We start from the raw sequence: 23,514 nt of genomic DNA, 5'->3' as shown, positions 1-23,514 counted from the left end.
CCAGGGATGCGGGCGGCTGCTCCCCACCGGCCGCTGCCAACCCGCCGGTTCCTCTCGCCCACCTCGGGCGGGCGCGGTCGGGCTGGAAGGGGCTGCCAGGCCTACCCCTTCACCGTGTGCATGGCGTACATCCCGCTTTCCCCTCCCATTCCGGAGGGCAGAGGAGGTGGAAGGGGGACTGGCAGGGATGACCTCCCCGAAGTTTCCCAGCCATGCTCGGCACTCTTCTTCCTCCTCCCACATCTGCCTGCTCCTACTTCCTCCTCTCTCCCGGGTGTCTGCCTCCCTTCTCAACCTCCAGGAAGGGCTTCAGAGCCACACTCTGGGGTAGAAGACCTTCAAGGAAACCTAATGTAGCCTCCCCTCACCCGGCCCCCCTTTAATGGAAAGGGGATGGACGTTTATTGGGAACCCATTAAGTGCCAGGTGCTTTCCAATATTTTTGTCTTCTTTAATCCTAGCTTTAGTCCTATGATGTCGTGCACTGTCCCATTGTGCAGATGAAGAAACCGAGGCTTGAGGGGTAGATATCCTGACCAAGACCACAAAGGTAATCGTGCAGGTGTTGATCCAGGCATGTTTGACTCTAGGACATCAGGCTGTTTCCCTGATATTTGAATTCCTTCTACAGCATTCCTGACAAAGGATGTGCCAACCTCTTGGGTACCTCCAGTGGCATCTTACTATCTGCCAAAGCAGTCCATTCCGCCCCTGACTGTCAGAGAGAGATTTCTTCTATTGAACCCAGTTTTTTTTCCCTAGAGCTTTTATCCCTTGGTCCAAGTTTTACTCTCAGGGAGCCTTAAGTGTCACATTTCCAAGTCAGCTGCCTCAAGGGGGCCAAGTGGTTGGACTCCGCCCAGGATGGCTCCAACAGGCAAGGACTGGCAGTGTGTCTGCTCTAGGGGCTGAGCGGCTTCTGAAGAACACGGTTCTACCTGCCTCTGCCTAGCCACCCGCCTGTTGAGAGCCCAGGCATTTCCTTCTCTTTACCTCTTTTCCCTGGGAGACTTCCTAATGCTCCCTGCTCCTACCCTGGGACTGCATGAAGTGTCGGGTATGGATGGACCTCAAAGTACCTGGGGTCCAAGTTTCGAAACTGAGAAAGCCCTGAAACCCTGCTTGGTGATAGGCAAGTACGAAGCCCTTCCGGCTGGCTTGCTTATTGCCAGAGGGTGCGGGCATGGCTGGCTCTGCCTTGCTCGAGCTTGGGAAGAGAAAGCAGAGACGGGGGTGGGACTGAGGGGGCCAGGACGAAAGCCTTGGGGGTGAAGGTGGGTTCTTGGGGATGGGCCGGTATGAGGGGAAGGGGATCGAGTGAGGAGGGGAGAAGAGAACTGTAGGAACCATTCACCCCCTCGTTGCGTTTGGCCACGTTTATAAGCATCTATAGGATGACTTGCTTGCAGATAGCCTTACACCTTCGGCGGGGCTCTGGGCCTGGCACGCTTTTCCCGAAGGCAGGGGCCTGCACAGCACGACTGGGGGAGGGCTCTCCCAGTCTGAAGAGCCTCCAGCTCAGCCTCCCAGGAGGTGGTGAGGGGTGGACTGACAGCCAGCTGGCTGGGAGAGGTCGCGTGGAATGACATCGTCTTCCCGTTCCGGGACCCGGGGAGCCACATGCAGACAGCCTTCATTGGAGGGGTGAGAACAGCGAGGCTGTGGCAAGAAAAGCTCGAGTAAGAGAGGTTTTAGAGAGGTCCTGGAAACAGCTTCCAGTAGGGTGACCCAGTGGTACCCGGGGAAGTCCCTCAACCCCAGGCGGGCTCTCAGTCAGTCCCACGGTGCTCACCACCATGGTGCATGGGACAGGCGTTTTTTTTTTTTTTTTAAAGATTTTATTTATTTATTTGGCAGAGAAAGAGACAGCCAGCGTGAGAGGGAACACAAGCAGGGGGAGTGGGAGAGGAAGAAGCAGGCTCCCAGCAGAGGAGCCTGACGTGGGGCTCAATCCTGTAACGCCAGAATCACGCCCTGAGCCGAAGGCAGACGCTTAACCGCTGTGCCACCCAGGCGCCCCGGGACAGGCGGTTCTGCTCCTGCCATTTTGCTCCAGGGGCACCCTAGTCTCTTCTTTGTCCTGCGTGAACCCCTGTTAGTATTGGGGGAGAACAGTTGTGATGGTGAATGTGTTAAGTGCGGCTGAGGGAGGGGGACGGGGTAGGGAAGCCCTGATTTGTAGCATTTGCCCTTTCCGAGTTGTGCGCACTCCCAGCATGGCTGATTTCCAGCTACGGTCATGATGACCCGGCGCTGGGTGGGAGCAGCGCGCAGCACGACACCACTGTAGACTAGTTCCACGGAAGGAAATGACCTCCAGCACTGAGCCAATGGTGAACCTTAGTAGGGGCGCCTGGGTGGCTTGGTCAGGTAAGCGTCCGACTCTTGATTTCGGCTGAGGTCATGGTCTCAGGGCTGTGGGATCGAGCCCCATACCTGGCTCTGCGCTGAGCGTGAAGTCTGCTTAAGATTCCCTCTTCCTCTCTCTCTGTCCCCCCAAACCCCCATGGTGCATGCTTTCTCTCGCTCTCAAAAAAAATAGGGACCCTTAGGAAAATAATTAGGAAGTGATGAGTTTTGAGTACTTATCTCTTTTGTTTTAATGTAATTTAATTGTAAATTTATAGAAATTAATTTTTAGTAATGGCCACATTTAACAGCGGGCTGGTAAATTTTAGGGGGGCCATGTCAGTAGGCAAGCACACGGACGCTGCCTCAGGAGCGGGAATCCCGATTACAGACCTGCTTCTTCTCTGCTTTTCTGTGGAGATATTAGCAGTACAAAGTCTCACGTCTCCCTTCTGCTTCCCAGTGCCGCTGTTTGCATCTCTCCACAGCCTTGCCAGAGCGGAATCCTAGCTCCTCTGTGCACTGGAAAATCAGATCATTTATGTGTCCCTGGTCCCCATCAGAACCCTAGCTTGGTGTCCACAGAATTCCCGTGAATTTGTGTCCCAGGACACCGTGGGAAATCTATTCAAGAGACATCGAGTCCCTCCTGAGTTGGTTCCTCCCAAGTCTCTCCCAGGTTTTAGGAAGTGATGTTCTAGTCATCCTCTTTTAAGCCCCCAATTCTCAAGACCTGAGGGGCGTGGAATCCCAGTGAATTTTCTTCTCTGGGCTCCCTTGAGAGTAACTCTCAGCATCATGTTTTCCAATTACATTGTGATTGCTCTGAGCCAGCAGACTCTGGTGGCCATTCTGGGAGGGGCTGGTGATTTTTCCTGCCTCCCTGGAAACCAAGGGGTTTTGAGAGTCACACCATCACTGAGTGGAGGCAGGGTGCGGGTCAGAACTTTTTGCCCCATCCCATGTGCTTCGCTGGAACGCCCTGGGAAAGCCCTGCTTGCAGGTTACACTTGGCACCCAGCCCCTCTGCAGTGATCTCTCATTTACTCCTGCGGTGTGGACACAAAACCCGTTCCAGTCAGTTCCTTGCAGTTAGATCAGGAGGGATGTGCCGAAGGGAAAGAGCCTAGAGGGGAGTGGGACCATGCTGGCGAGGTGGGATTGCACCGCTCCGGGTAGAGCTGGGGGACCTCAGGGTGGAGGTGGACAAGACAGCCTGGGGCCGCCCTGCAGTGGCCTTCCTGCATGTGTTTTAGGACAGGATGGGACACTGCATGCCCGGGAGGGCACTGAACCCCTTGACCAAGTCAGGAAATGGAGTGGAGGGGGATGGGGCGACTCTAGGGGCTGAGTCCCCGGTGAAGACAGACCCATGGTGGGTGTCTTGTTATGTGAGTTAGTCATATTCACACACGCAAAGGAAAAGACCTCAGTTCCGGAGACAGACAGACCTGAGTTCATGGTTATGTAACAAGCCCCAAAGCCTCAGCTTCTTCCTCTGTAAAATGAAATAGTAGTAGGGCTATTTTGTGTGAATACTTATGACAGAGCCTGGCACATCGCTGGGGCTCTGCACACGGGTGCTCCCCAGGCCCCCAGCCCTCGGTGTGGAATTTCATCTCCGGCAAGAGGGCAGGCTTGCAGACAGACATCTAAGGGCACAGAGGTGGGGGCTGGGGCAGTGGCAGGGCTGCAGGGAGGGAGAGGGAATGAATGAAGCCTTGGGATTGAACGTGGAGGTGACTTACCATCTGCGGGAAGAGGTGAGGAGCCAGCCAGCAGCAATAGGGAAGGAGGAGGAGAACCAGGAATCCACGTGCATGTATTAATATCGACGACAATCCTCATTAGTAATAGCGAGGCTAGTAACAACAGGCAGGGCCAGAAACACAAGCTTGGGCGGGGCCCCAGAGCCAGGCCTGGGGACAGGCCTCCCAGTCCTCTGTGCCACCTCCCTGGACCAGGGCGAGCCCTCCTGGGCTCTCTCTTGTCTCTGCACGTGCTCTCAGCTGCCAGCGCTCACTCAGGCCGCTGTGGTGCCCATGCAGCAGGGACCCCCCACGCGCCTCCCAGGGGTGCAGTCCCTGCCGAGGGGTCTCCGCTCCCCGCCCAAGGCTGAGGAGGGACCCTCCCTGCAGGGGCCACAGAGATTTTCTTAAACTTTATTTTTGGGGAGAATCCATTCACTCTTAGAACTGAGCTCCTTCAGCTCCCACTTCCTGCCTGTCTCCACCTGTCAGTGCCCATGGGCATCCCCTGGTCTTGTGCTCTTCCCCCTCTCCTGCTGGGAGGCCGCCCCAAGCCTGGGAGGTCGCCCCTCCCTGTCACGACCCGCCTCAACACGCTCCTTGACTCTGCAAACTCCCAATCCCGTGGCCTCCACTCCCCCCTCAGTGCTCCCCCTGCCATACTTCCTGCTTCCTTCTCTTTCCCCTCCCCTCCCCCACCCCTTCCCTTCTCTCCCCCACCCCTCCCCCCTTCCCTCTTCCCTTTCCCTTTCTCCCTACCTCCCCTCAATCTCTCTTTCCCCCTTCTCTCTCTCCTTCTCTCTCTCCCCTTCTCTTTCTCTTTCTCTCTCTCCCCCCTCTTTCTCTCTCTCTCTTTCCTTCTCTCTCTCCCCCCCTTTTTCTCTCTCTCTTTCATCCTTTTTCTCAGCCTGCATCCGTCTTCAGAGACAGACTGACCATACCTGGTTCTATTATCCCAGGCTCTGTTGTGCTCCCAGAAAAGGGGATATGGTGTTGACTTTGTTATCCTGGAACTGTCCTGGAGTGTCCTGCTACCCGCCCATCTCCATCAGACCAGGCTTCCACCAAGGGCAGAGCTGGGCCAGCTCCTTTCTCAGAATCCACTCTGTATCTACTCAGTATTGCTTCGAGAGCTCAGAATCTCTCCCTGAGCTGACGTGCCCTAAAATGAGTGTGATGGGTAAAGATTGTATCAGACACTTCTCCCCCAGCTTGGGGTGCCCTCAGCCAGCAGCTGTGATTGCCTCAGAAGCACGTGATGGAAAAAGTCACACCAATCCCCTCAAATCTTCCTCAAAGTGAAAATGACCCACCAGCTAACGACAAGTCAGGTAGGACCCAGGAAGAGCCCGCTGGGGCCCCGGGCTTCCCGGGCTAGGGCACTGGGCCCAGCTCTCCCGGACAGGTCACTGTGCCTGAGACTTTGGCCAGCAGGCTCTGTGGAAGCTCTTCCCTGTACAGCAGGCGGCTTCTGGCTCAGAGCTTCTGAAGGACTGGAGGAAGTGCATGTTGGCGATCACGGCCATCGAAAACTTGCTATTGTAACATTGCTCCTGGGGGGGAGCTGGATTCCTTCCTTTCAATACCCACCAGCCTTTGCAGGAGTACAGCACACCATAGGAGGAAGTGAGCAGCGGGGATGGGAATAATTTCCTACCCAGCTCTCTCCCTACCCCTTGGAAGTCCCGACACCCATAGCACCCTGATTTACGCACCGAGGCCAGCCAGCCTCTGACACCCCGCCCTCACCGGCTGCTCCGAGGTTTAGCAGGCATCTCGAACTCAGCACGCCCCAGCCCTGCCCTGACCTTCCTCCATCTGCTCCCACACCATCTTCCCCCCTGCACTTGAGGGCAGCTCTGCCCCTCCTGCCCCAATCCCCCCAACATCTGACCCGTCAGAAGTCCAGCTGGCTGGCTCTACCTTCAGAGAACTTCCAGAGTCCGACCCTCCTCTCCCCCTTCGGGCTCCCAGCCTGGGTTACAGCGACCATCCTGTCGGGCCGGGCCCCCTGCTTCCTCCCTCACCCACCTACACTTCATTCTCAGCAGAGAAGCCAAGTCATACTTGGACCATTCTTCTGCTCAAAACGCTGAAACGGCTTCCCATGTTACTCAGAGCCAAGGCCGAGGTCCTTACGCTGGTCCTCCCCACCTTGCACGGTGCCTCAGGGACCTGCCCTACTGCCCTTCTCCACTTGGCTCTCCTCCCCCGAGCCACACCAGCTCTTGCTTCGGGAACACTGCCGGGGCTCAGCCCACGGATCCCTGCCTGGGATGGCTTTCCTCCAGATTTCCCAATGGCTAATGCTCACCTCTCTCAACTCTGTTCAACTCTCTCACGGAGCCTTAGTTAAGGTTGGGGGGCCTTCTGCTCACACTCCTGATGGCCCCCCCCTCTATTTTTCTTTAGCTCCGAGGCTGCATCCCCTGCTAACGTGCATGGTTTTACGAGCTGACACCCCCACCCATCAGCTCCACGGGGGTGAGGATCTATGTTTTACTCACTCCTGTACCTAAGACACAAAAAATGCCAGGCACGTAGGAGACATGCCATACATTTTGTTACAGAGAATTCAAGAGGCTGGGGGGAGACAGGCCAGCTGCCATGGGGTGGGAGGTGGGGGTGGTAAAGCCTTGCCCAGGGCCCCGAGGGGCTGGGAAGTGATGGGAGCAGCCTTTCTGCTCCTGAGTGGCTGTGAGCTCCCTCAGAGGCCCAGAAGGTAGTCTGAGCCCAGCCACGGGATGATGCCGCGTGAAGGGGGCCATCAAGATATAAAGCCTCCCACCCTGAGCTCCGGGCTTCCTCTGTGGAGGGGATGTCTAGAGAACAGCCCCTCACAGTCCACCCGCATGGCCCCCCCATCCCGGCCTCTGCATTAACTACTTTGTTCACCAGGGTATTTTGGCCAAGCACTACCCGTGTGTCGGCGGTGGCGGGGGGGGGGGTATTCAATCTGACCCTTCCAGGAGCTCCCGGGCTCCCTAGGGACACCATTAGCCCCATTCGGAAAAATTAAAGAATAATGTTCGTGACAGTTGGTTCAGCTTCCTGCAAGGCTGGGACAGCGGGAGCTCTGAAGTTACTTGAGGGAAAGGTCCTGGGAGTGGGGGTGCCTGGGGCTGGCTTCAGAGCTTGGGTCAGAGAACAAGATGGATAAAGGGCTATATTCTCCCTGGGAGGTACGGGAAGAGCCTGGAGAAAAAGGCAGAGAGTGTGACCATGTCAAATTCAGGGGACAGCGGAGAGCTGGGCCCACCTGGGATGGAAGGTGTGAGTGGGGCTGCTGGTTGCCAAGCCATGTCCATCATAAGGCCTCGCAAGGGAGGGGGGAGGCAAGGTGCATGTGTCGCCTGGGATGCTGGCCAGAGAGCAGTAGGGGTGTGTGTGAGGGGGATGTTCCTGTTTCCATCCTGCAGGCTGAGGAACCCCATTTCTTCTGCTGAAAAGTGTCCAGTGAGGCTTCATCCCTCCAGGACTCCAGCTTCCTCTCCACCTTCTCCTGCCTCCTGACGCAGGCAGGACGGGAATGTTCTTCTTCTTGGTGGTTGGACGGGAGGCCGTGTGTGAGGGGTTAGGGTGCCCACCAGGGTCAGTGGTGGCCAGATGGCCACAGCTCCAAGGGATTGGCTGCAGCAGACTGCCAGTACCCTCCTCTGCCCACCTGAGAACACCCCCACCCCAAGGTCCAGACTCATGCGCTCCTGACCCTCTGCCCGGCCCTCCCCTCCCCTAGGCAACTCATGGACCCCTCAGGAGAATACGGGACATTTCCAGCCCAGAGTGGCTATGTAGCCAGATACTCCCTACTTCACCCCTGCTCCAGCTCGTGGCCGAGAGCCCCATGCAGGCAGGTGCTGGCCTCCACCTCGGGAAGCTGTACCCTCTCTACCATCACCACACCCTCCCGTCACCGGCCAACCTGACCCCGATGCAACTCCTCCTAATGTCCTCAGCACCCCATGGCCCTGACCTGGCTGGTGCGACTTAACCCGTGCTGGACGGTTGCGGTGTCTGAGCGTGACGCCGTCCCTTGGCTTGGACAGGCTCCCCAGAGCAGCATCGGGGGCTCTCCCCCCCGCCCCGCCCCGGTGGTCCAGGCAGGACCAAGGATGCTGCAGCAGTGGGGGAGAGTGTCTTCTCTCATGCCTCCCCACACCCAAGCTACCCGGTCTCTGCTCCATCTCCATGTCTCTGGGGTCACTGCCTGGCTCAGCTTCCGCTTTCCTGCTCCATCCCTTCTCCGCGAGGCCCCCCCCATCCCCCCAAGTGAGCTTTTAAGCATGCAAGTGTGGTCCTGTCATTTCCCTTCTTGTACTCTTCAGTGGCCTCCTTTTATGTTAGAATTAAATTTTTGAATCTGACCGTGTCCTACCAGACCCTGCATGGGCTGACCTCTGCCCTTGCCTCCTCCCTGTGTACTCCTGCTAGTCACCCTCTGGCCACAGGGGCCTTCCTGCAGACCCTCCTCTAAGCCAGGAGCTTTCCGGAGGGCCTTCCAGGTGCCCGTTCCTCCGCGTGGCGGGCCTTGGGCTCTGCTCTGCGGACTCCGGTCCCTCAGAGACACCCCTGTGTGGCCCCGAGCCAGCTCCACTTTGCCCCCTCCGTGGTCTTGCTGGCAGTTTTCCCTTCTTCTCCTCCGTAGAGCTTAACACAGTCTTAATTAAATGTTTTGTGTATTTTTTTTTTTAGATTTTATGTATTGGGGCACCTGGGGGCTCAGTTGGTTGAGGTTGAGCTGTTGAGCCTCTGTCTGCCTTTGGCTCAGGTCATGACCCCAAGGTCCTGGTCCAGCCTCCCTGCTCCCGGGGAATCTGCTTGTCCCTCCCTCGGCCCCTCCCCCCCCCCACTCCTGTTTTATCTCTCACGCTCTGCTCTTTCTCTGTGTATCAAATAAATATATAAAATCTTCTAAGTTCTTTTAAGATTTTATTTATTTATTTGAGAGACAACACGAGCTCCATGTCTGAGCTCCACACTGACCGCCAAGGCCCCCTCTTAGCTACCCTCCGACATAGGGGGGCACATACAGGCACTTCGGCCCATCTTTGGGAGGGTGAACCCAGGATTCTGGCTTCCTGGGCCGTGTTCTAGAAGGGCCTGAGTGAGCTCCAGGAGCATGAGCCCTTGGCTCCTTGCCTGTGGAGGGCAGTCCCAGCAGGTCCTCCGTACAGACCCGTGGCAGTGGCCCTCTTGCCTTGGTGGAAGGGCGATACTCTCGGTGCTCCTGGCCTCTGGGAATAACTGGACAGCGAATGGACCGACAGACATCCTGCTCCATCTGTCCTTGTCAGACACAACTCCCAGGAGAATAGACTCTCCGTGACCGCTGCACGGAGTCGGCTGAGACTCTGCTAACCCTGGCCTTCGGTGTACAACTCCCTCTTGCGTGAGTCATAGGGGGGCCCTCGGCGTCTCCTCCCGACTGCTGTCCCTTGTCTGATCTACCTGGAGGGGAGCCTAAGAACAACCTGCCAACCCGGGAACACAGTGACCCCAAACCCTGGTGCTGCTCTGAGACACCTGCCCCGGGAATCCACAGGCCACGCCTTCCTCAATCCTGGCTCACTGGAGCTTTGCTCCCAGCCAGAGCCTCTGTCCCTTTCACTGCTTCCTTTGGGGACGTGACTGGCCCTCCTTGGGGACAGAGCCCTCAAAGGCCAGGAGATGCGTTGAGCACACGCTGGGGGCTGTATTACGATTGTGGACACGTTGCTTCCCCACTAGGCTGTGAGCTCTTTGCGGGCAGGGGCGGGGATGCCGCTGATCAGGCTTGTCTGCTTGGGGCGGGGGAGCTGGTGCGGTAGGCTGAGCGGGTAGGCTGAGCAGGCAAGCAGTCGGTGCTTGCTGAATGCACGAATAAACGCATTTCCTTCCCTACCACTTCCAGGTCAAACTTGTTTGTATCCTTTATTTTGTTAAACCAATACCCCTTCTGGCCAGATGTCTTGCAACTCTTCTCCATCCCCTCGAGGGAGACTCGACCCCAGCTGCGCTGACCAAGCTCAATATCTTTGTTGGGAATTTTAATCGGCAGGGAGCCCCCCGGGGGGCAGAAACAGAACAGATTTATTCCATGGTGGCCCCAGGAGGTTGTTCCAAGGCCTGCGTCCCCAAGGCCACCTGGTTGTGTCCTTTCTGAGGCCCGGTTCACCCGTGTTTTCTTTGGTTCTCAGAGTGCTAGAGACTGAATGCTTGTGTCCCCCCCCCCGCCCCCCGCCCCCAAATTCATAGGCTGAAACTGAATTCCCAAAGTGATGGTGTTTGGGGGGGGGGCTTTGGGAGGACACGAGGTCGTGAGGGTGGAGCCTCGTGGGGGGGGGGAGGGCCCTTAGAAAGGAGACCCCAGAGCGGGAAGCTGGCCACCCATCCGTGAACCAGGGAGGCGGCTCTCACCAGACACCAAATCTGCTGGAGCCTTGAACCTGGACTTCCCAGCCTCTAGGACCGTGAGAAGTAAACTTCTGTGGTTTATAAGCTGCGCAGACTGGCTCTTTCACAGCGGCCCGAACTGACGACGACCCTGAGCTACCTACCACCTTGCCCTCCACCAAGGAAAGGGCAGAGGAAAGGAGGCTGGAAGAAGTCTCGTTTGCAGGAAGCTGGCGTGTTTCTGACACACGAGCTGACTCCTTCCATTGGCCTCCTTTATTCCACGGTCCATTCATTCTTTCCGTCCTCGCTTCATAATTCGTTTGTGATGTGGGAAGGATCTTATGGGTTGTCTAGGGCAGGAAGGGCTAATAGGTTTCGTCTTGGCTCCCAACCCCAATTAATTGGCCCGAGTCACTGAGCGTCGTGCTGCCTGTGGACTCAGCGGGAAGAGTGTGTCATCATCATTTCTGCACGCCCGACCCGGTCCCTGAGGGCAAAAGTCTGGGTACATGGACCTCATACTTCTCATTCCTGATCTCATGCAACTTCCCACCTAGTAGGAAAGCCTCCCGTCTGTAATGCCGTCCGACGTGGTTTCTAGCGCGTCCATCGAAACAGCTCACCTCATGCCGGGCTTCCGTTTGTCAGAAAGTTCTCCCTGGCGGAGCGGTGCAGGGGACGGGGCTGGGCAGAGGAGGTAAACCTCCAGCTAATTCTGCCTCTGCCACGGACCAGTTATGAAATTCTCGGGAGTAACAATCTCTTTGGGCCTCGGCTTTCCACCTGAGAAATGAACAACTTGAACTGAGAAACCACCAGATGTCCTTCTAGCTTTCAGATCCTGTTGCTTATATGAGTCACTGTCTCCTCTCAGGCCATGTTCCTGTGGCCTCAGTGACACAACCTGGCTGTGCGAGAGCTCTCCAAACAACGGAGGCCCTTCTGAGCCTTTTGGGCTAGGCTCAGTTAGACCGGTTTCTTTAATCATTTTTCATCTGATAAGGTGTCTAGACTTTTGGCCATGTGGGTCATTCGGTTCCGCACACTTGAGTTTTCCTGTGGTTCCCTGGACACGTGGCTCCCAGAACTGGCTCGCGGTGCAGTGGGAGTGTCTCCACTACTTACCTGTATGCTCAGCCTGCTCCCCAGTCACTGGCGGACGGGACCCGTGCTGACCAGGGCACAGCCCGAGGGGAGGTGCCCACCCAAGCCTCCTGGACGTGGGGATGGCGGCCCGGTGCCGTTCTGGAGGTCGTCCTTCACGCCTTGTGCAGAAAAGATGTGGGGAGCCACGAGTCAAATCCAGAAGGAGATGCTGCTTGCTCCAAAGACCAGTAACCAGCCAGGGGCTACTTCTTAGCAAAAATGGAAGGAAGATTTCCCAGAGATGTCGATTGCAAAAAATTTTTACAGAAGATTATTTATTTATTTGAGAGAGAGAGAGAGAGAGAGAGAGAGAGAGTACACGCACGAATGAGCACAAGCAAGGGGAGTGGCAGAGGGAGAGGGAGAAGTAGACTGCCCACTGAGCAGGGAGCCCGATGCTGGGCTCGATCCCAGGACCCTGAGATCATGACCTGAGCCGAAGGCAGATACTTAACTAACTGAGGCACCCAGGTGCCCCACAATTTTTTTTTTTTAAATGAGGCACTGGGTGTTCCCATCTCTACTGAAGAAAATAAACATGTCTGGCTCACCCTTGTCTTTTGCTCTGCCCCCTCTCCATTCCCTCTGACATCATGTCACACGACCCTGACGCCCTAGCAGCTCTTGGTTTTGTGCTTTGCACAGGAGGACAGGTATGAAGGCTCATGCTCAAGGAAAATTTCATGAAAACAAAGAAATGGTAAGACAGAGGGACACGTTCTGGTCTGACCATGAGCCCACCGGAAATAATGGTGTAAAGGTCGTCATGGGAGGATTCTGACCTCCAAACAGACAGGGGTGCTCCTTGCTACCCTAACCCCAGGGATGTGTGTTCTGAAGACCACAAGGTTCCACGTGCTGTGGCCGCAGGCCACCACTAAGATCCTCCCCATGGCACTCTCCCCTACCGCCCCCTCTCTGTTTTGACCCCAGCCACCCTGGCCTTCACTCTATTTCCTTTTTTTTTTTTTTTTTTAAAGATTTTATTTATTTATTTGACAGAGATAGAGACAGCCAGCGAGAGAGGGAACACAAGCAGGGGGAGTGGGAGAGGAAGAAGCAGGCTCATAGCTGAAGAGCCTGATGTGGGGCTCGATCCCATAACGCCGAGATCACGCCCTGAGCCGAAGGCAGGCGCTTAACCGCTGTGCCACCCAGGCGCCCCAGCTTCACTCTATTTCCTGAAAACACTAACCATGCTCCCACTTCGGGGCCTTTGCACCTTCTGGTGTCCGGGTTACTCTGTTCACCCATGGCACGTTCACTCCACTCACCTGTCTGAGGTGGGCTCCCTCTCCCCGATACATTGTTCTCTAGCCTTTCACTCAGCTTTATCTTCTTACTAGAACCCATCGACATCTGACACATGCTTCCTTGCCTACTGTCTTTCCAGAATAGAAACTCCATGAAGGAAGGACATTGCATTATTCACTCTGATTCCCTAGGGCCTCAAGCTGAACCTTCAATCGATATGTGTTCTGTGTGACCTTTGCACCACCAATGCCAATGCTTGTTGGCACAAACATTCTTCTCTCAGAAGTACTTTGAGTTTTTTGGTGGAGGGAGGGTTCATTAGTCCACTAGTTGAGAAGTGAATCACGAGGGATGGGAACATCCGTTTATCTGAGCAGCACGGATCTATTTAAAAAGGCCCTAATGCAGCACACCATCAAACCACTGAGTAAGGTCACTGCGAGTGAACTCACGAAGGGAGAACTGTGGGCCCCACCCCACCCAGAATTGCTCTGATCTGAGGTGGGGACTCAGGAGACGAGGGGAAGAAAGGTGGGGGCTACCGGGCGTGTGTGTGTGTGTTTCCCCCACGTAACCACCATGGCTCATTGCTAGATGGGCTTTCTCTTTCCCATCATTCTTAGGGACTGAGGCCAGCTTTGCATGAGGAGTCAGTGGCCACGGGGAGTGCCCCCAGGTGGCAGGTGGAGGCAGCACAAGCTGCCAGGGTGGAAGGCCATGTGCACCGTTTGGGTGGACTCGGGGGCAGGTGAGGGGAGGAAGTGGGTGCAGGAAAGCCAAGAGGACAAGACGAACCCCGGTGACCAGCTGGGGACCTCTGAGCAGAGCCAGAAAGCAGGGAAATTCCAGAATGAGTTGAGTGGATGAGTGGGGATGTGAATCTAGAGGCCCATTGTGCTGACCATTTGTCGAAGATGAAGTGACTGTGTAGAACCTGGGGGAAAGTGGGGAGATCCTTGCACAAGGACTGACCTTGTGGGTGGGGTGATGGAAGCTGTCCTGGGAACATACTTCAAAGTCTGCCCCTGTTTCTTCAATGCCTCCTTCCTCTCTATTATCAAGCCTTGACAGAGGTCCCAGAAGAGAATCCAGTTATACTTGGGAGGGAGTAACCATGGAACTCACCATCCACGAAGCCCCAAGTAGAAGTTTCCAATGGCGATGTCCCAGAGTTTTTCCAGACAGAACCACTTAGCGGCAGATACTGTTTTCCAAAGAAGGACACAATCACAGCTTCCATCCCACATGCTCTTCGGTGACAGCGACCTTTGCCATCTTCACACTGAGTGGTGGAGTCTTTGTCTCTTCCCCTTGAACATGAGGGGATCTTCTGTGCTTGCATCTGAAAACGAGTGCAGCAGATTCCAGGATGCCTCAGCCCCTGTTCCCTCCATACTTGCCTTTCTGTTCAGCTCTTCTGGCTCCTCGCCCTCTTGGTCTTAGGCAGAGACACTCAGGTTGAGCTGCTTTTCTTGAAGCTGTATGAGAGTTTCCTGTTGGCTGGGGCAAATTTAATATCTCTTTCCCTGGTCACTGTGCTAGAGACTGCAGAGGGAATCTCAAACCCTAGCCCCAGATCCTGCAGGAGGCGTGGTGGTTAGCAGAGATGGTGAAAATGTCATTCATACGGTCTTACCTGCAAAATGGCACCCATCCCAACCAGGATATGTCAACCCTCCCTTGATAGTCTCTACCTGCAAATTACCTTTGAGGGGCCATGAACCCAGATGACCTGATAGTCCTTCATGCTGGAAAGAGAATCCCCTGTCCCCCATCTCTCACCTTCATCTATTTCTAGATCTTTTCTTATAATAATGGCTCGGACATCAGGAAACATCAGGGTCTCAAACTACAGGGGCTGGGCTGGGGCCGGAGCTGGAAGTGGCTGATTCAGAGTTCCTCTGTTAGTTCAAATGTCTAATACTTTTTAGAGTCTGGGACCCAGACTGGAGGAAATCCTTTGGTGCCAGTTAGTTAATGCTTGCGTTGGTCTGCTCGGGCTGCCATAACAAAGATATCACAGAATGAGTGGCTTGAACAACAGACATTTATTTTCTCAAAGTCTTGGACGCTAAAAGCACAAGACCAAGGTGTCAGCAGGTTTAGTTTCTTCTGAGGCCTCTCTCCTTGGCTTGTAGATGTCTTCCTTCTCTCTGTGTCCTTCCATGGCCTTTTCTCTGTGTGCATCGCTGGTGTCTCCCTCTTTTATAAGGACACTAGTCATATGGGATTAAGGCCCATCCCAATGACCTCATGTCATTTTAATTTTCTCTTTGAAGTCCACTTCCAAATACAGTCATATTCTGAGATATTGGGGGTTAGGACTTCAACAAATGGACTTGGAGGAGACAATTCTGTCTACAACAATATTTCATGAGTGGTGGTGGGGGTGGTGGGGGTGGCGAATGACCTGGACCATCAATGTCCCTGTGGATCCTGGAGAACTTACAGCGTCTTTGAGGGGATGGTCTGTTATCTTGCCCCAAGCAGAGTCAGGAGCAGGGTGGGAGCAGGGGGGAGGGGGATGTGGAAGGTTGTGCTAGTGTTTTCTGTCTGGTGGCTCCCAGTGCAATAGCTGTCTAGGCTGCTCCCAGAGGTGGGACAGGAGTCTCATGGGAGGTACGAGGACCATGGTGGTTTCCAGACCCAGCTATGTTCTAGAGCATGATGTGTTTGGGCAGTGGGCTTCCTGATGGTCCAGGCAGCAGTTTATATCCTCCTTCATGGCGGAGCCTACACAAGGGGGTTCTCTGTCTCTGGAGCCACTCTGTCAATACAGACGTCCTTCTGCTTTTTCCCTGGCAAAGAGATCAGAAAGGTTACCCCTCTGATGTTTGGAATCTTAGCATCCTTGGCTTGTCCTGAAGCCATCCCAGAAGCCTGGGCTGGAAATCCCCACAAAACCCAGGTGTATGAGGCTTTTCTGTCAGGGGCAGGGCATCCTGGGGTCAAGGCAGGGGCAGAGCTGGAGGGCTGGCTCAGAATCCAGCCACACCTCTGAGTTTCCCCTGCTCTCTTCTCAGCCTTATCAGGCCCTAGCCAGAAAGGTGCTTCCCTTAGAGAGCATTTCCTAGGAATGGGGGGCAAGAAGGGGTTGGGATTCATCTCGACTTCTACTCAGCAAACCTTTATCTATGCTAGTGCTACTCCAGGAACCATTGCTAGATGTCCGGTGGTAAGACAGCCTTTGCCTTTAAGGGGCTGAGAATTCAGCAGGAGAGTAAGTGCAGTGAGCACTGTAACTAGGGTAAGCAATGGAGATTAAACGAAGAACACCAACCCCACCCAGGCCAGGGGAGGAGGTCAGGAAGGCTTCCTGGAGCAGATGCACCTTGGAGACGAGGAGGAGACAGTCACATGGAGAACGGGGATTGGGTGGGAAACCATGGAAAGTGTGCTCCAGACAGGGAGAATGGCGCGTGCAAAGGCCTGAAGAGGTATATAAGACAAGAGTTCATTTGAAGAACTGCAAGTGAAGCTTCACGTAGTTCAGTCTGATTGGAGACCAGAGTATGAGTCAGGAGACGAGGTGGCAGAGGTAAGGAGGGCAGACCACCCGAAGCCTAGAACGGAGGAGGTCCAACCCTGCTCTCCACCCCAGTAGATCCCCCTCCTCCACACACTTCTGGCACCTGCAGAACTCCTACCTGAGTAGCAGGAGTGCCAGGCAGAGAGGAGACCAGCCAGGGTCAGAAGCAGGGTGATGGGCACCACCACCAGCAGCACGTCTTTGTAGGAGGACTTTCCTGGGGCTGGACATGGAGGGGGCGGGGTCAGAGGGGACTTGATCCTTCACAATCCCTCAACCACTGACCCCTGGCCCTTGGCATACCTGCCTCACGATGGCAGCTCTCCCAAGGGGTGACGGTGGCCAAGTCCCAGCTGACAGGGTTAGAGACAATGCAGGAATAGGCCACACTCCTGTCTCCTGGTCCCAAAGAAACTCTCAGCACCTGTCCATCTGTGAAGAGGCCACTTGGTTCAATACCAAAGTCAATGGTCCCCTCCCGTCGCCAGCTGTAGGTTATGTCACTGATGTTGGGGGCCCAACAGGACAGGAACACCTGGCAGGTCTTGGGTGGCTGAGTGTCTCCTGATACAGCGATGAATACTTGTACCACGGGCCTGGGCACCGCATCTAGGCAAGAACAGTAGAGCAGGCATGGGTTATAGTGATGCTGGGCAGGGCATAGAGTGCCAGCCCTGGGATCTAGGCAGGGTTAGAGGTCACCTTTGACTAGCCCACTCTTGCTCCAGAACCTAGTCTGCTTTCCCATTGCCCACAGGACGGAAGCTGAATTCCATAGTCTGGTACACAAAATCCTTCATGACATAGTTGATGTCAACTTTTGTAGTTGTAGCCTCCTGCCGGTCTTACTCACCTACCCTAATTAATTTCCGGTTCTCCCAAGCATGCCGTGCTTTTCCATATCCTGCTTGCTTTCATATGGCTCAGCTGTGCACACAGGCCTTTCTCCTCTCTTCCTCCTAGGACACTCTTACCAGCCCTTCAAGACCCAGCTCGAGCGCATTGCTTACTGTCCTGACTACGAAGGCTTCCCTCATACTGCAGGCTCTGACGACTCCAAAACTCTGTCTGTCCTTTGTCATAGCACTTTCCTCATGACAGATCAGTCAGACAGGTGACAGGCATCTATTAAGTCAGGCCAGAAAACAAGCACATTCCTGGACTATCAGAGCTTATAGTTTGGTGAAGAAGACAGGTACTGACAAGTGCCTGAATAATTAAGGAAATAATTACAAGGGTGCAAACTGCTGTGGAGACCAGGGGGCGGGGGCTCTGTCTTGTTATCTTCATCACCTGTGTCTCTGGGTGCTCGGCCACCTGCACCAGTGAACAAATTGGCGTCCCGGCATCCCAGGCGGTGCCTCCCCTTTCCCATATAGGTTGATGAGTAAATCTGAGTCTCTGTGGCAATGGGGGCCAGCGGGAGAGCATTCTGGTGACAACGGGAGGGCTCTGTCTCTGACAGCATTCCAGAGTCAAGCAGAGTAAAACCTCATTAATGCCAGCTCAATCTGCTGGGATTTGTGGTATGGAGAAGGAAAGATATGCTGGGGACACTAATAGTATAAACAAAGATTACCGTGTGTGTACGTGGGGGGGATATTTACACTCCTTAAGAGGACAAGCTGCTTCCAAACACTATCAGGCACAGTAGAAACACCCATTGACATTTCTAGTAACTGATCTGCTAATTCAAATCATTCTTATCTATTGTCAAAGCAGAGCTCCCAAGGACGGCTACTTGGCGGCGTCGTGCAATTAGTTCTAATCACGCTATGTATTTGGAAGCAATAAAACAGCAATTTCCTTAAAATCTGTAATTCAGATGCTGAGAACAAGGCATTTTAGAGCTTAGTGGTGTGGGTGCTGCGTGTATTATCACATTCAATGTCCTCATTTCACATGTGCAGCAGCTGAGACTCAGAATAGGAAGAGGCTCCAGGGCTGCCTGTATGGTTGTGTAGGTTATTCACTGCACAAGGGCCCTGGGCTAAGGGGATAACCGGTGAGGGTGGGGCTGCTGAAATCCAGCCAGCACTCTGCCTGCCAAGCTGTGCAACTGGGCTCAGGGCTGCGTGCATCCAGGATACACATCTAATGGTGCACTGGCACGCTGAGCGGCTCACGGAAAACTGGCTAGCTGTCTCTGGGTCAGGGGTGGTGGTGGGGTCCTCTCTCCTTCCCAGTTTACAGCCTTTCCCTCCCTCACTGTCTTCCTCTTCCCAGCTGTCACTCCTACCTTTCATTCTTAACATCGGACCATTTTCTCCCCACTGCCCTACCAATTTCGGAGGTTTTACTGAAATAGTAGTTTGGGGTACCTCACATGCCTTTTCCAAGCCATTAGGCAGGTAAATGAGAGCTAAGAGGTCATTTTTTTCTTGATCAGCAGAAATATGGTGAAAGGGGAGGCAGTAGAGGTAGAGATAGAGGTGATGATTGTGGTAGAGGTGATTGTAGAGGCAGTGATAATCGAGGAGGTGATAGTGGAGAAGGTGGAGGTGATGGTGGAGAAGGTGGAGGTGATGGTGGAGAAGGTGGGGGTGATGGTGGAAATGGTGGTGGTGGAGGTGATGGTGGAGAAGGTGGAGGTGATGATGGAAAAGGTGGAGGTGAAGGTGGAGGTGATGGTGGAAGTGGTGGAGGTGAAGGTGGAGGTGGAGGTGATGGTGGGGAAGGTTGAGGTGATGGTGGAAGTGGTGGTGGTGGAGGTGATGGTGGAGAAGGTGGGGGTGATGGTGGAAGTGGTGGTGGTGGAGGTGATGGTGGAGGCGGTGCTTGTGGAGGAGATGGAAGTGAAGTTGCTGGAAAGAAGGGCCCGTCCCATGCCCAGTGAAGCCAGCCGCCCCAGCTGTGGTGCCGAATGGGGCTGCATGAACGCTCCTGGCAAAGCACAGGGAGCAGAAGGCCCGCCCAGTTGAGCCCCGCCGCCCACAGGTGGTGAGAATTAAAATAGTTGTTTTCAGGCAGTAGGTTTTGGGGTGGTTTGTTTTGCAACAATGAATAATTGAAAGAACCTATGAATGTCATATAGTTGAAAATCTCTAAATATGTCTAAAAGAACTCTTTAAAGCAATATGAGATACACATTTCATGCTTCAATTATACTTTTTTAGTAAAAAAACTGTGTCATAGTTTGATTGGCAATATTTCTTTTCCTTGTTAATGTTTTGTCAAATAATGGCCCATCTTATAATCTTAGAATTTTGGAGCATAGGCCTCACCTCTGTCTCAGATGCTTTCCCAAACCCAGTGCAGCTTGCCTTTGTGGGCAGCTAAGTGTAATATTACTCATGACGCTCATTTTATAAATGAGAAAGACGAATGCTAGGGAGGCTTCGTCTTGTGTCCAAGGCTACTGAGCCCAGAAAAGACCTCGCTGGAGTTCAGGTGAGGACTGCGGGGTGGCAAAGCCAGGCTGCCTCACACGGGAGTGCTCCTGGGAGCACTTAGGAGCATTGAGGAACTTTCTCAGATGTGCTGCAGGGGGCAGCTGGGTCCCGAATCAGCTGCAAGGTCGGAGGCCAGAGGTCTCTGGAACCCTGTTCTCCCCAGGTCCCGGGAAGCAGGACAGCTTTCCAGTGCTCTGCGGGCAGCTGGAGAACCGGTGTCGGGAGCACTCACCATACACCTTGAGCTGCAGGATCTGGGTCCGGGTCCGACCGCCTGTGTCCACCAGCAGCACAGAGAAGTTGCCGCTGTCTCCGGACTCCAGTGGCTGGAGCTCCAGGCTGAGGTTACTGTGAAGCTGGGCTCGGCCCAGGAAGCGGGAGCGGTACAGAGTCTCTGGGGAGCCCCGGAAAAACGTGGCCAGGAGCTCCTCTGAAGGCCAAAGAGATCTCCAGATGGCCTCTCGGACTTGGAAGCCAGCAGGGCGCTCTGCCACCAGCAGCACGGAGCCCCCAACCTGGCCGTGCACTTGGGTGCTGGAGGCTGCGGCGGAAAGCAGTGCTGGAAGAACAGAGCCCCATCACTGCCTGCCCCGAAGCTCCTCACCCCTCTCCCGCCACCCCTCCCGCACCCGGCTAAGCTGCTGCGAAGCACACTGGGGCCCCTCTCCCCACACTCCCTCTACCCACGCTGAGCAAGGTGCACTGTGCAGGGGGGCTGGGAGTAGAAGCGTAAGGGAGAGAACCCTGTCTCTGTGCTCCAGGAGCTCACAGAGGAAGTCTGACTCTAAGCAAGTGATTAAAGCATATTAAGTTATGTACCAGGATGGGGAAGAAGGGATGCCCTGGGAGAACACAGGTAGGGTGATGGCCTTGGGAGGCTCGAGAAGAAATGGTTAAGCTGAGACCAGAAGGAGGAGTGGGGATCAGCCAGGTCGGGTGGGGGAGGGCTGTGTGGAGCAGGGATGGGAAGTGTCACAGGCAGAGGGAACACGGTGTAAAGAGGCCTGGAGGCAGGCGGGAGCATGTGGTTCTGGGAACTGAAAGTAGCTCTCTGCAGGGGAGTAAGGAACTATACTGCGGGGTTGGTGGGAGCCAGCTCCTGCCGCCTGGAAGCAGCTTTATCCTTAGAGCTCTGGGGGGCCTCGCACAGGGATTACGTTAGAGAGTAAGAGGATGAGATGCTGGTTAGAAAGACCTCGCCAGCAGGGGTGTGGGGAGTGCACTGGATGGACCAAGGCTGCTGTTCCTCCCCCTGCAGAGTGATGGGGCGGCTGGGATGGGGAGAAATGGGAGGAGTTGCGAGAGACTCGGTGTGTAGTCAGTGGGGTCTGGTCCTAGGTGCGGTCTGGGGAGCGAAGGAGAAGAGTGTCAAGGGTACCAGGGACCCACAGAGCCGGAGGAGAAGCAGGCTGGGAGGTGGGGGGATGCTGAGTTTGAGGGGTGTGGGCGGTGCCTTTGCGGGAGGGAGTCCTGACTCCTTTGATGGCTAATTGCTGCTGCTTTTTTTTTTTTTTTAAGATTTATTTATTTATTTATTTGACAGAGAGAGAGACAGCCAGCGAGAGAGGGAGCACAAGCAGGGGGAGTGGGAGAGGAAGAAGCAGGCTCCCAGCGGAGGAGCCCGATGTGGGACTCAATCCCGGAACGCTGGGATCACGCCCTGAGCTGAAGGCAAACACCTAAGGACTGCGCTACCCAGGCACCCCTAATTGCTGCTGCTTATCCGTGAAGACCCGCTGCGTCCCCTGACCTCCCCATCTGTCGGGGGGGGGGTATCCACACTGTTTCTCCGTGTGGCCCAGCAGCCTGGGGTGTTTTGTTCCTCTGCCGTGATTGCCTGTGGATGAGTCAGGGGCTGCCATGCGAGACCACAAGTTCCTCTTGTCTTTTACCCCACGCCCACACTATTTAGAAGCAAGGAGGAGACAGCGCAGCGTACTGGAGGAAAGACGAGTCCCCGAGGACGCCCCCAGTGCCTGGTGCAGTGGGGCACAGGGGCGCAGAGCAGCGCACAGCTCGCGTGGAACATCCCCGAGCGCCGGGAGTGAGTTTGGGGAGCCCTCTTCTGGGGGGAGTCGCTCGGCCTGCCCCTGACCGTCTCCCTGCCCTCCGCAGCCCCAGTCATCGGGCCTCTCTGCAGACGTTGCTGCGGGGGGAGGCTAGCCCACAGAGAGGATAGTGCTGGACGCTGGTCAAGTCCCCTCGGGTCTATGTGGCCCGAACTCGGCTGCAAACCAGTGACGTCAGCCCATCGCCCTGGTCCCTTGCATGGTCTCACCCCCAGAAAAAGAGGGTGCACCCCGTCGGTGGTACTCATCTGGTTTGCCATCAAGGGGCCTTCGGAAAAATTACTTTTTGCCTCCCACGTCCAAGGCTTTGAGAGATTTGTGAACCACACAGATTCCTTTCTCTTTGTGAGGTATTTCCTCCACATGTTTAGACAATTAGCACCTTCGGGGCCTTCGGAGCCCTCGAGGCCAGGAGCCCTGGAGCCCCGGCGGGGGACACTGGATAAAGTCATCTCAAAGTCCCTCTGAGTCCCCGGTGGGAACCTCGGTGCCTTCGTCTTTGCCAGGCCCCGACTCCTGCCCCCCGGCCTTTCAACGCTGAGCTGTCACGTGGGCTGCTTTCTAACCACGGAGGGAAGTCAGGCAGCAGACAGGATGGGGGACTGCCGAGTGTCTCCCTTCCCGCAGCCCACCCTTCCACATGCCAAGTCCATGTGCTCTGTTTGGATTACTGTCCCCTCTCTTCCCTCCGCGTTATCCCCCTCCCTTACACAGAGCTGCAGGGAGCAGCCTCGGCTTCCCCCAGGCTGATGGAAAGGCCTCCTTCTTTCTATGAGCCCTCTCCGCCCTGCCCTCCTTCTCCCCAGACTGTACTAGAATTCCCTCACCCTTCTCACAACCCTGTCTTTCCAAACCACCGGTACCACCACCAGTTTTTAACTGCCCGGGGCCACGGAACAGCTCATGTCTCGGGGACGTGGACGCTGCTACGGCGGCCCCCACCTGCCACCCGAGGACCCTACAGAGTTTGGCTCTGTCCAGTTTTCAGAGTTGCTCGAGAACTTGCTTCAGTCTTCCCTGTCCCTCCTCAGCCCCTGGGTTCTCACTTGGGATGGGGGCCCCTGTCCTGACGGCGGACAGGGGCCCTGGGGAGGGGCCTCCAGCTCTCCGAGGACGAGCCACACACCTGCCCCCTTACCTTCCCAGAGGAGCAGGCTCCGCAGGGACCACATGGCCATCCTTCCCCAGAGAGGCCAACAGACTCCTTCAACAGCCCAAATCCAGAGCATCCGGAGTCAAGTGGACACACGGAAGGAGGCTGTGGTCCTTCTGGAAAGTCCCATGTTCAGAAGGAGGAATCTTGACTCAGAACAAGATGCCCCGAAAGTGAAAATATCCAGACCAAAGTGGAAGTTGGCCACCGGCCTGGCTGGGCTTTTTCAGGAGTGGATTCTTGTAAGTCAGCCTCTTTCATGAGCCCGTGGTTGGCCAATGCCATCGCCAGCGGCAGGTGCCCCAACCCGAGCCCACATCCTCCACTTGGACCTGCCAGCCTTCCCTGCATCCCACTGCCCCACGGCCGGCTGCCCTTCCTGCTGTAGCTACAGAGAACCCTCCAGATTGCAATTCCCTTTGTTACTTCTCTAAAATTCTTCCCCACCTCCCACTGCCCTTGATAAAAAGACAGAACGCTCGGCTTGGTGTACAAGGCG

The 23,514-nt window shown here is 55.3% G+C and overlaps 1 protein-coding gene and 1 long non-coding RNA gene across 3 annotated transcripts; one reads left to right on the top strand and one right to left on the bottom strand.

Moving 5' to 3' along the window:
* Positions 1-14,977: 14,977 nt before the first annotated feature.
* On the bottom strand, positions 14,978-23,139 carry SLAMF8 (SLAM family member 8). 2 transcript variants are annotated; one of them, XM_008700706.2, is made up of 5 exons: positions 23,001-23,139; positions 20,026-20,352; positions 16,705-17,010; positions 16,520-16,624; positions 14,978-15,670 (listed from the first exon to the last, which is right to left on the bottom strand). In XM_008700706.2, the coding sequence occupies exons 1-5, from the start codon at positions 23,089-23,091 to the stop codon at positions 15,606-15,608; spliced, it is 894 nt and encodes a 297-aa protein (XP_008698928.1). In that variant the 5' UTR covers positions 23,092-23,139; the 3' UTR covers positions 14,978-15,605. The 2 variants fall into 2 exon arrangements, with proteins under 2 accessions (XP_008698928.1, XP_008698929.1); XM_008700707.2 differs by lacking the exon at positions 16,520-16,624.
* Positions 20,494-23,495, top strand: LOC121103956. Its single transcript, XR_005836260.1, has 2 exons — positions 20,494-21,837; positions 23,009-23,495. It is a non-coding gene; the product is annotated as an uncharacterized LOC121103956 (long non-coding RNA).
* The last annotated feature ends 19 nt before the right edge of the window (positions 23,496-23,514 follow it).

The sequence above is a fragment of the Ursus maritimus genome, unplaced genomic scaffold (assembly GCF_017311325.1).
Source record: "Ursus maritimus isolate PB19 unplaced genomic scaffold, ASM1731132v1 scaffold_2, whole genome shotgun sequence".
Classification (NCBI taxonomy): Eukaryota; Metazoa; Chordata; class Mammalia; order Carnivora; family Ursidae; genus Ursus; species Ursus maritimus.
The sequence above is the reverse complement of the archived record's forward strand: the minus strand, read 5'-3'. Positions and strand labels throughout refer to the sequence as shown.